General features: G+C 47.2%; 1 protein-coding gene across 3 annotated transcripts in view; it reads left to right on the plus strand.

The window, feature by feature from the left end:
• Window positions 1-12,358, plus strand: part of Dhx32 (DEAH-box helicase 32 (putative)) — a 75,183-nt gene that overhangs the window by 61,367 nt on the left and 1,458 nt on the right. For 2 of the 3 annotated variants that reach the window (XM_045149081.1, XM_004659193.3), the window contains exons 6-11: window positions 336-435; window positions 523-681; window positions 7,831-8,022; window positions 8,842-8,991; window positions 9,778-9,965; window positions 12,078-12,259. In XM_045149081.1, coding sequence (XP_045005016.1) covers window positions 336-435; window positions 523-681; window positions 7,831-8,022; window positions 8,842-8,991; window positions 9,778-9,965; window positions 12,078-12,259 — 971 coding nt within the window. The remainder of the gene's footprint in view (window positions 1-335; window positions 436-522; window positions 682-7,830; window positions 8,023-8,841; window positions 8,992-9,777; window positions 9,966-12,077; window positions 12,260-12,358) is intronic. The other variant, XM_045149084.1, reaches the window with a different exon arrangement.

Below are 12,358 nucleotides of genomic sequence, written 5' to 3' on the forward strand. Positions count from 1 at the left end.
GTAGGTGTTGTGCCTTATAAAGGTGGAGCCACTGAGGTCAGTCTGCACAAATGTCAGAGCAGCGCAGTGGTGACCCTTCTCTCACTTGGTATGGCTGTCTGTCTCCAGCCAGCAGTGCCAGGCTTTGAGAAATGGCGGTAGTATTGCAGTGCGTAATTTGGGGGTCTCATAGGTATTGTAGGCACATCAAAAGCAGGTAGCCTTTATATCCAATTGTCAAAGCAGAGGAGCCTGATGAGGGCATTTTTGAGATGGCATGCTGTGCAGCCATCACCTCGGCTGTGGGGCAGCTGCGCCTGGTTCTGGGTGCTGACCATGTTGTCTTCCCATTAAAGGTATACAACCCCAGAATCAGAGCCACCTCCCTCATCCTGCAGCCCATCAGCCAAAGCCAAGCGGAGATTCGCAAGCAGCTTCTCGGGTCATCTTCCTCAGGTAGCTCTGTGTACTCGACCAAACAGGTGAGGTCCTGCATGGAGGCGGCGCAGCCACACCAACACTCTTGTCCTTGATTTCTTTCAGGAAAACTTTTCTGTCTATACACTGAAGAATTTGCCTCCAAAGATATGAAGCCATTGAAGCCACCAGAGATGCAGGAAGCCAACCTAACCAGCCTGGTGCTCTTTATGAAGAGGGTGGACATCGCAGGCTTAGGTCGCTGTGACTTCATGAACCGACCAGGTAGCTTTGCCTTGAGAGTGCCTTAGCTTCATCCAGTCTGCCTTGAGCAAGTGTCACCTGGCTGTGCAAGCAAGCTTGGGGATTGGGGCAGTGCTGATGCCTTCTACCACTAGAGGAAGAAGTTCTGTGAAGAAGGCTAAAATCATAGGACATAGCTTTAATGTCTGCCCTTAGACACTAGAGCTAGGACTGGCCTGGCCAGCAGGAATCGGGAGGGAGGGGAGCACTGGAGCATGAAGGTGGGGTCAACAGAAGGGAGAACATGGTTGGCATCTTCTCTGTAATCATCTAGCACCTGCGGCTGGCTGCTCAGAACAAAGGCACGGGAACGCTGAGGGGCAGACTGGGGAAGCCCAGGCTGGGCCCAGGGCAAGGTAATCAGGTAGCATCACATGCTTAGCTTTCTTGCTCCTCTGTGCTCCATTAGCTTCTCTTTAATGTGTCGAAGGGAGACTTCAGCTGTAGGCACAGTGTCCAGGAGATGGCGGTACTTCAAGAGAGAGTTGCTAAGGAAGGTTCCTTGGCAGTCATACTCTGCTTATCCTGCCATTTAAACTGCGGCCTGACTGACAAGCTAATCATGTACCATCAGCCCTGTGAAGTACATGGGGTTACACTCAGGGTGTTGACCGACAGGCTGAAGTATGTCGTAGAACAGCTTCGTGATGTAGATGCTAGTATTTGCTCCACTTCACGGATGAGGACACTGACTCAGAAACAAATGTGGTGACACACAAATGAGGTGACATCAGCTGTGATGGTGACTGCAGAACTGTCCTAGCCATTCTGCTTCTGTTTCCCCTGCAAGCAGACCAGAGCCCCTGGGGCCAGTTCTCAAAAGCCTGTCTGGCTTTCCTTCCTCCTAAAAGCTCCCTAGTGGTCCTTCTGCTCCAGCGCCAGCCGGGGCCTGGCCAGTGGGCCGTCAGAGGCAGCACCCTGCCTCTCTGGCCCTGTTTGTGCTGTGACTTGAAGCTTGACTTTAGCAGAGCTAAGTGGGTGTTTGGAAAAGCATTAGTTTGTCCTACAGCTGACACCGTAGTTTTTACTTATGCTTTATGTAAAAGGAACCTCACCCATTTCCCCACACTTCAGGTCAGGGATTACAATTTTCTTTTTTTTTTTCTCTCAATTTTTATTAACATTTTCCATAATTGTAAAAAATATCCCATGGTAATACCCTCCCCCACACTTTCCCCTTTGAAATTCCATTCTCCATCATATCCCCTACCCATTTCAATCAGTCTCTGTTTTATTTTGATGTCATGATCTTTTCCTCCTCTTATGATGGTCTTATGTAGGTAGTGTCAGGCTCTGTGAGGTCATGGATATCCAGGCCATTTTATGTCTGGAGGGAGCATGTTGTAAGGAGTCCTACCCTTCCTTTGGCTCTTACAGTCTTTCCGCCACCTCTTCCACATTAGACCCTGAGCCTTAGAAGGTGTGATCAAGATGTTAGTCAGTCCTCCAGTCACTTCTGTCCAGCACTATGATACCTTCTGAGTCGTCCCAAGGTCACTGCCATCTGAAAGAGAAGATTCTCTACCCAAAGTGAGAGTAGCGTTAATATCAGGGTATGGATATTAAGAGAAGTGCTTACTGGGCAGTTTGATAAGCATAGTATATATATACATTTTTCCCCACATCAGCTGATGTTACACCCCTAGCGTTCATGACTACCCCAGTTTTAAGTTTTCAGTATCAGGGATGTGTTATCCCCATGGAGCGGGCCTCCAGTCCAATTGGAGGGCAGTTGTTTTCCACCATGACAGACATGCCACTATTGCACCCGTTGGCTCATTTGGCCTGGCTGGCCAATTATAAGGTTTGCAGTCCACTGTTGAGTATCTTCACTGGTGGTATCTCTCCCATTGAACTACACATAGAATGGCTTCTTCCAGCTTTCTGTCAGCTGGTCTACATGGAGGAGGTTGTCAGCTCAGTTCCAGCAGGATTTCTCAGTGGCCTTGCAGCCCAAGTATGTGGAGTCTCCAGCAATAGGGTCTTACCATCTATTCCTGGTGGGAAACCAAGGGCCTTGGCAATGGCCTATAATGTTTTGGGGCCATCAGGGACCTTCCTGGCCAACAACTCACTGGAGGTAAGGGACTACAATTTTCCATTGTGTTTAACAAAGAAGTAAATGATAGTCTGTCGATATGAGTGCTCAGGTGTTCTGTCATTTGTCATGGTACTCAAGAAATAGAAGTTAGCCCAGTCTTCAAGGCAGAGAGCAGAATGCTAAAGGCAGGCGGCATGGCTGTGCCTGTTTGTGGGGATTTCTCCTTTGTCTTGTCCTGGCCCTGAGCAAGGAACTGGGAGGAAGGGTGTCTTCTGCCTTCCTCCTCCCACTGGTCACCTCTGTACTTCAGAGCTTTTGTCTCAGACAGATCTACTTCAAACCTAGGGAACCCGAGCCTGCTATGCAAGCGTGAACCTCTGACACATTCCGGTTGTGAATGGTGCTCCAGCCCTGCTTCACTTTTAAGCCCTACAGTTACCTGTGGATGTCCTAGCGTCTGCTCAGGAGAGGGGTTGTTTCTTGACTAGAAGAGAGAAAACACAGGCTTGCCCAGGGTTTCTGGAGGAAATCAGTGTCAGGGTTCCACAGGCCTCTTGGCTGGGCCCTGGGAGCCCTGCAGTCTTTCTGTGGCTGGATAAGCTACTTACCGCATCAGGCTGAGAGCTGGTAACGGGAGCAGAGGGTCAGAGTGACCATTTGCTTTTGCCTCCTGACAATACACACATAACTATTCTCTGCTGTGCTTCAGAAATTGTAGCTGTGGATTAACTCTGACTCATCATTTTGGAAGCAAAAACATAGAAGATGCTTAACAGCTGCTGCATTTAATTCAACTTATAATTGAAATATGCAAACAGTAGACTTGTTACCCTTTTCAGGATTCATGAACCATGTGAAAATGAATTTGGCATAATTAGGTCTCAGGCTGTTAAGTGAAGTTACTTGATGTAGACCTCTTTAAAAACATTTTTTTTTTCTTTGCCTGAGAAGTGATCTATGTAGGCACTGCTGATCTGGTCAGGAAGCTCAGGACCAACTGTCCACCCTAACGTAGATGGAAGGCAGTGGTATCTAGACGGTAATTTGGAGAGAAAATAGTCCAGATACGCCAGACTACACCGTGTGCTGTCTTTGGATTCTGATGCAGACTCCTTTCAACTGTGACCAGACAGCTGGCCTTGGGGCACCCTGTAATTCCCTGTGGTGGTCCATGCCTGTAATTCCAGCACTTAGGAAGTGAAGCAGGAGGATCATGATGTACATCCCAGACAGGAAGGAAGACCATGGTCTCCTCTGCTAAGTATGCTCCCAGGAATAGCTGTACGCCAAATGTTTACCACTGAGAGAGGCCGGAAGTACATCGGCACAAGCTTGTATATCAGCTGTCTTGAGAGGAAATTCTGCTTCTGAGTCATTTTGGCAGGTGACACAAAATAGTAGGCAAAAGAGACTGTGGAAAGGAAACCATGGCTGCAGGAGACCCTTGAGCACCGGAGTGGATAGATGTTCCTAGAAGGGGCGAGGCCAGCCTAGGAGCTCTGTCTTCATCTAAGTCTTGGGCACACATTTTTGTTTTTTCAAGGTAGGGTTTCACTCTAGCCCAGGCTGATGTGGACTTCACTATGTAGTGTCAGGATGGCCTTGAACTCACGACAGTCCTCCTATCTTTGCCTCCCAATTGCTGGGATTAAAGGTGTGTGTCACCACACCCAGCGTGAGCATACATTTTAAAAACAGGACACATGCTATGTAAGCCAGCACAGCACAGCCTTGGACTCCTCCCTTGACCTGTGTTCTGGTTCACTCAGCCCAGAGGACCTCTGCTGCAAATGGAACTGAGCCTTGTTACAGGAAAATACAGGCACGTTGTCACAGTCAGCTTCACATTGCTGGCAGAAAACACCCTAACCTGAATCAAACCACCACACACGTGCTGGAGCTTAGCATTTATGGTTCCATGGGAGAAGGATGGACACATGGGACAGTAAAGGAATACTGGAACTGTCACTGTGAGGAACACTTAATAAAAATGACAGTTGTGGGCTGGAGAGATGGCTTAGCGGTTAAGCGCTTGCCTGTGAAGCCTAAGGACCCCGGTTCAAGGCTCGGTTCCCCAGGTCCCACGTTAGCCAGATGCACATGGTGGCGCATGCGTCTGGAGTTCGTTTGCAGTGGCTGGAGGCCCCGGCGCGCCCATTCTCTCTCTCTCCCTCTCTATCTGCCTCTTTCTCTCTCTGTCTGTTGCTCTCAAATAAATAAAAATAAACAAATTTAAAAAAAATTTTAAAAAATGACAGTTGCTTCTCTCAAAATTGCCTCAGAAGAAAGCATTGTCATTGCTACCTTCATGCTAGGGGCTTGCATGCTGTTTGGCAAACCGTTTCCCACAGATGATACATACGTGGATAGCACTGCCACAGAGAACCGTCATTCCAAGCCTTTCTGCTCCTAGGCTGAGACAGTTTAATGGGCCACTCTGATAGCAGCAAGTCCCATTCAGTTATGTATTGGGTGTCCTTCACCTGTGTAATCTGCACTCATGGACTCATTCTTCCTGTATAACTGTCCCCCGAGGATCCCCTTTCTGCCATGAGGGCAGTCACTTTCTGTCTCTAACTCTACAAACAACTCAAGTCCAGGATCTAGAAAGGTGGTGGTCATGGTTTTTAAGGACAGAGCTGGCTGGCAAGCATTTAGGGACGCGTGCCAGAGACCCTGTTACGAACCATGTAGCAGCTTTGCTGCTTTATAGTTCTCTCTGAGAACCCCAAGCTTGACCCCCGCTCAGCGTCCATGTCAGTCCTGCAGCTGCCACTTGCACCTTTCTGGGCACATGGCTCCCTCATAGGCCATCAGCCTCCTTCCTGGGCCTGCAGCCTCTCTGGGTCTCGTGTTTGCAAGTGTGGCTTAATCAAGAGCCCACAAGAGTGAAGTAGGAGGCCATGAGTTTCTACTTGGCTTTAAATTTTGATTTAAGAAATGAAAAACAGTGGGGAACTTGAGCATCTCCCTGTGGGAGTTAAAATCATACTTGAGGCTTCTGGAGGTGTCAGTTCCCTGCACATCTCCCTGGAGCGGTTTCTTACTGCCCTGTTGCACGTCCTCGCTTTTCCGTGTGCTCGTCTCTTGCCTGCAGGGAGTAGACGAGGTTGGAATCATTTCAGTTGCTGTGCTCTCCCAGCAAGGCCACATGACAGCACTGGGGTCATTCTTGAGGTCACAGCTTCGCTGCTCCTTGACTCTAGTGGGATCTCATCAAATCAGAGCTAGTGACTGAGCTACTCAATTTACCTAAAGTTTTGACAAATGCCTCCAATGGTAAAAGCTTGGGCAGGGGCTGGAGAGGTGGCTTAGCAGTTAAGGCACTTGCCTGCAAAGTCAAAGGACACTGGTTTGATTCCCCAGGACCCCCGTAAGCCACATGCACATGGTGGTGCTAGTGTCTGGGGTTCGTTTGCAGCAGCTGAAGGCTCTGGTGTGCCCGTTCTCTGTCTGCCTCTTTCTATCTCTCAAACAAATATGATGACGTTTGAGCTAGCTGTGGTAGTGCATGCCTTTGATCCTTTAATCCCAGCATTTAGGAGGCAGAGGTAGGAGGATCACCAAGAGTTCGAGGCCACCCTGAGACTACATAGTGAACTCCAGTTCAGCCTGGACTAGAGAGAGACCCTACCGCGAAAAGCCAAAAAACAAAAACAACAAAACATAACTTGGTTCTGCAGTAACACAGAGCATAAATACCTTGCTGTTATAAATTAATTTCTTACGGAAACTGAGCAAACTCAGTAAACACCATGGCATCATCAGTGTTATGTAAATCGGAGAGAAATGAAAGATGGAATCATGCAGATGACCCTGCCTATCCTTGCCTAGCATCTACCACCTGTGGCTTCTGGGTCCTTTCTCTGCAGTGTGCTCTGCTTTTCAGTGGGTGCTAGGCATTAGGCTTAACCCTGTTGGGCACTTAAGATTTTGTATTTCCATAAATCCCCAAGGCTGGCTTTGTAGATTCTCATTCACAATTCCTTGCCTGCAGATCAGGAGGCACTCCCATCTGGCTGGTAGGTGGGAGCAGGCCTGCCCTTGATGCTGTGGAGGCACTAGCCTTGGATTTTTGCAGACCCACTGATCGGGCTTTCTGCTGCCCAGTCAGATCCCCAGAGTCCTGTCTTGGAAGCTCCACAGGCCCTCTGGCCTACGGACACTTGGGTGTCCCTGGCCCGTCAGCACTGCCCGCGTGCTGCCCTCAGCAACCGCTGTGTTCACTCCTCGTGTGCTTCGTGCCTGCTAACCGGCCTCACGGGTTTATCCGCTGTTTGCTTGTTTTATAAGGAGAGAAAAGTCCAGTGTCTGTTCCACCTCAGCCACACAAAACTGTGCGTGCTTGCACACCGTTGCCTCTTGCAGCTGTAAACTTGACACATATGCCGCTTTCTGCACCTGGCTTTACGGGGGCTCTGGAGAATTGAACCCAGGCTGGCAGGCTTTGCAAGTAAGCACCTTTAACTGCTGGACCATTTCCCCAGCCCTACAAAACTTTCTTATTTATTTATGTTTTGTTTTTGGTTTTTTGAGGTAAGATCTCATTCTAGCCCAGGCTGACCTGGCATTCACTCTGTAGTCTCAGGGTGGCCTCGAACTCACAGTGATCCTCCTACCTCTGCCTCTCTAGTGCTGGGATTAAAGGCGTGAGCCACCATGCCAGGCTTTTTTTTTTTTCTTTTTTTTCTTTTTTTAAGGTAAGGTCCTCTAGCTCAGGCTGACCTGGAAGTCACTATGTATTCTTAGGCTGGCTTCAAACTCACAGCAGTTCTACCTCTGCCTCCCAAGTGCTGGGATGAAAAGTGTGTGCCACCATGCCCAGCCTTACAAAACTTTTTCTTCTTAAGCTTTTTATTTATGTAGAGAAATAATTGGTGCAACAGGGCCTCAGCCACTGCCATAGAACTCTTATGCCACCTAGTGGACATGTGTGACCTTGCACTTGCCTCCTTTCTGCATCTGGCTTACCTGGAATCTGGACAGATTGCACATAGGTCCTTAGGTTTCACAGGCAAGTGCCTTAACCAGTAAGCCATCTCTCCAGCCCCTTACAAAACTTTTTGATTATGACTTTTATCCTTTCTCAGCACCAGAAAGCTTGATGCAGGCACTGGAAGACTTAGATTACCTGGCAGCCCTGGACAATGATGGGAATCTTTCTGAATTTGGAATCATCATGTCTGAGTTTCCTCTGGATCCACAGCTCTCAAAGTCTATCTTAGCATCCTGTGAATTTGACTGTGTAGATGAAATGCTAACCATCGCTGCCATGGTAACAGGTATTCCACAATGACCATTCTTTTGAGCTGTGAATCTGCACCAGGTGTAAATTTAAATGAGACCCATTTGAGATGATGCTTCAGAGAGTACCACAAAGACAGTGATCAGTTCATTTAACCTTTTCACATAATGACATATTTTAATAGAGAATGAAGTCATTATTAAAAACCTTAATGGGGCTGGGGAGATGGCTCAGTGGTTAAAAGTGCTGACTTGCAAAGCCTAACAGTCCAAGTTCAATTCCCCAGTACCCATGTAAAGCCAGATATACAAAGTGACACATGTGTCTTGAGTTCATTTGCAGTGGCAAAAGACTCCAAAGAACTCATTGTCTCTCATCTCAAATAAATAAAACCACAGCAACTTTTATTATGCAAAAATCAAAATTCAGAGTTTCCTACCAGGCACATGAAAGGTACCAGTTTGTTTTGCTGAAAGGATTAGTGCAGGTCAAGAAAACTATCTTTCCCAGATTACTGTGATGTATGACTTTTAGTTCCTACCAAATTCATTCATCTCGTCTCATGTTTTCATACAATCTTTTGCCAGCAGTGCAGATCAAACACAGTCCTAACCCTCTGTGTCTGACCACAAAGGGCCTCTTGGCTTCCGCTGCAATATGAGCAGGGTATTAACTGATGTTGGCAAATCAGCACACACAAAGATTGAGGACAAGTCACTGTAAACTTCTGTGACTCCTAAATAAACAAGAGTCATGGAAATAGTGTCTCCACAATCAGTCCCCCTGCCCCTCAGCACATCATGCCAGAATGAAATGTCCTCAGCATTGCTGACCATCTGATCTTTGCATTTTCAAGCTCCTAATTGCTTTTCCCATGTACCCCATGGGGCTGAGGAGGCTGCTGTGATGTGTTGGAGGACGTTCCTACACCCTGAAGGTGATCACTTTACCCTCATCAACGTTTACAAGGCTTACCAGGACACAGCTCTGAACTCTGCCACTGAGCGTAAGTGAACATAAAAGATTCTCAGAACCCACCTCCTCCTCCCGTCTTCTTTGCACAGCTGAGGCTGGGTTTTTAAGAACTGGTGTTTGTTGGCCAGCCTTCTCTGCTAGCCCCACTGGCCACTTGAGCAGAATGGCACTGGGAGGCCCTAAGCACACCCATCGCCTCTGTCAAGTGCCCCCTGCCCAGTGTTGGTATGCCTCCACACATGCCTAGATGTGACGGGTGGTGGTACTCTTGTCAGCTAGCCTTCAGGAGCTTGCTTGAGGGATGTAAGAGGGACCTAGAGCTGTGGGAAGACCGACCAGGAGCACTTTCCACTTCCCAGTGCATTGCATTGGAGCCATGCTGTGCCTTTCAGCCCTCTATTCAGTGCAGAGGACAAGCACCTGCCCAAGTAGGAGACCCATTTCATGAATGCTATTAGCTGTTCCCTTCCTACTTTGACTACGTTCATGGCACTGTGTACATCCTTGCTCTATACCCAAGATAAAACATAGGCCATACAATCTTCATTGCCTTTCAGCTGCCATGCATTAAAGGAAATGTGCTTTCAGTGCCAGAACATGTCATGTCCGCAGTGCACTGTAACCATGTGACCACAGCAGCTGACAGAGGGGTTAGCCCTAACACTGTCCACTTGTGGTCAGTGTATCTGGCCACTCACCATCCTTGCTGGCTTCCTAGCACACTTAGGTGGCCTTCTCAGGAGTCTGTAGGGCTTAAAGATTGCACTGCGCGGTCTGGGCCCTTCGTACTTAAATGGCTTGTTGTTCCTCCCTCCAGACTGTGTGGAGAAGTGGTGCCATGATTACTTCCTCAACTGCTCTGCTCTCAGGATGGCAGACGTTATCCGAGCTGAACTCCTTGAAATCATCAAGCGAATTGAGCTTCCCTATGCAGAACCGGCCTTCGGGTCCAAAGAAAATAATCTGAACATCAAGAAGTCTCTGCTGTCCGGTTACTTCATGCAGGTGAGCAGGAGTGCTGGGCACGGGCTGCACAGGCACACCTGCAGGAGATCCAGCGGCAGCCTTCCTCAAGAGATTGGCTGTACTGGTCTTACCTTTAAATAAGTCAAAATGCATGTAATTCAGGATTTGGGAGCCAGGCGTGGTGGCACACATCTTCAATCCTACCACACAGGAGGGAGAGGCAGGAGGCTCGCTGTGAGTTCGAGGCCACTCTGAGACTACATAGTGAATTCCAGGTCAGCCTGAGCCAGAGCAAAACCCTACCTCAAAAATCCAAAAAAAAGGGGGAGGAAGGGTATTTTAGATAGATTTGCCATAAGGGAAAAAAAGGACCAAGCTTTAGGAGTATGTTAGCTTTGTCCAGAGACAAAAGATCTTTTGTTGTTGTTGTTTATTTTTATTTACTTGAGAGCAACAGGCAGAGAAAGATGCAGATAGAGAGAGAGAAAGAATGGGTGTGCCAGGGCCTCCAGCCACTACAAACAAACTCCAGACACGTGCGCCCCCTTGTGCATCTGGCTAACGTGGGTCCTGGGGAATCAAGCCTCGAACCGGGATCCTTAGGCTTCACAGGCAAGCGCTTAACTGCTAAGCCATCTCTCCAGCCCATAGAGACAAAAGATCTTTTTCACAACAGAGCAAAGTAGAGTCCCTCATCTCCATTATTTGCCAGGGTTACTAAGTCCAGTGAGTGAAAGTGCTCATTTTTCCCCTCACCACAGAGAAGGCCACACGAACTCTTAAAAGCAGTCTTACTAGAGGGGGAAAATGACATTTTGACATGATTTTTTTAATCTTTAAGGAAAAAGTAGGTTATCTACATAACAGGATTATGGCTAGGACTAACTAAAACATCAAATTGAATACCTTTACATTTCAGGGTATATAGTCCATAGTTTGGTTGGTAACATGCTAATGTGGTTTACTTGATGACCAAAATATTTACTTTATAGCTATACTGTCTTAGCATATTGCCTGGAGATTGCTGAATCTAGTGAACATCACTATCTCAAAGTTTTGAGCAAACATATTTATGGCTTAAAATTTTTTTTTAGTTGCCTGAGTGTGGGGAGGGGCACCAAGGTCTGTTTTGGTTGCTGTTGTTTTGTTTTTTTTCAATTCTTATTTATTTGCAAAGGGTGAGAGAGAATGGGTTCACCAGGACCTCTTGCTGCTACAAACTAACTCCAGATGCATGTGCCACTTTGTGTGTCTAGCTTTACGTGGGTACTGGGCAGTTGAACCTGGGTTAGCAGGCTTTGCGTACAAATGTCTTTAATCGCTTGAGCTACCTTCCTAACTCTGGCCCCTTTTTTCTTATTTTCCCATCTTTTTAAATTGGCATACAGAGGTTTAGGTATCATTCATTCTGGCATTTTCAAATACAGCTTATTTTAGTTATTCTCACCTCCCTCTTACTCAGCGTTCTCCTCAACCTCTGTTCCCTGCACACACCCTAAGGATTCCACACTTCACTGCAGAGATATTTGCACATCCTTGTTTATTACCACATCATACCATAGCTAAGAATTGGAATCAGCCTAGCTGCCCATTGACAGATGAATAATGAAAATGCAGTGCATATACAGAAAGGAATTCTACCCAGTATGGAAAAACAAAATTACCAGAAGTGGATGGACCTGGAAAGGTTTATATTAAGTGATCCAAACTTAGAAAGCCCCAAACTCCACGTTCTCTCCTAGTTTGTAGTACCTGTAAATATGTGTATGAAGGACAAATGTGGGTAAAACTGGTAAAGGCAAAATGGTAACCCAAATGAGCAGAAAGAGAGGAACTGGAGAGGGGTGAGGGAAGGGCAAAAGGACACATGTGCAAAGTAATCAGCACAGCATGGTGGAGGAGAATCTAGACAAAAGTGTGGGTAGAAATTTTTAGGTTTTTTTCCAAGGTATGGTCTCGCTCTAGCCCAGGCTGACCTGGAATTCACTATGTATGTAGTCTCAGGGTGGTCTCACAGTGAACTCAATTATCTATCTACCTCTGCCTCCTGGGTGCTGGGATTAAAGGCATGCACCACCACCATGCACGACTAAATTTTTAGTTTTAACTATTCTGTATAAAATACTGATCCCCATCTTTTTTTCCTTTTAGATTGCTCGCGATGTTGACGGGTCGGGTAACTACCTAATGCTTACACACAAGCAAGTTGCTCAGCTGCATCCCCTGTCCAGCTACTCCATTATCAAGAAGATGCCCGAGTGGGTCCTCTTCCACCAGTTCAGCATATCGGAGAACAACTACGTGAGGATCGCCTCAGCAGTCTCTCCCGAACTGTAAGTTTAGTGGAGAAGAAAAGGGCTTTTTAAAATCACCCAGGTAGGAATGAACACATTGGATTTTTACTTCTTACATGAAACTTATTTGTACTAGTA

The sequence above is a fragment of the Jaculus jaculus genome, chromosome 1 (assembly GCF_020740685.1).
Source record: "Jaculus jaculus isolate mJacJac1 chromosome 1, mJacJac1.mat.Y.cur, whole genome shotgun sequence".
Taxonomy (NCBI): domain Eukaryota; kingdom Metazoa; phylum Chordata; class Mammalia; order Rodentia; family Dipodidae; genus Jaculus; species Jaculus jaculus.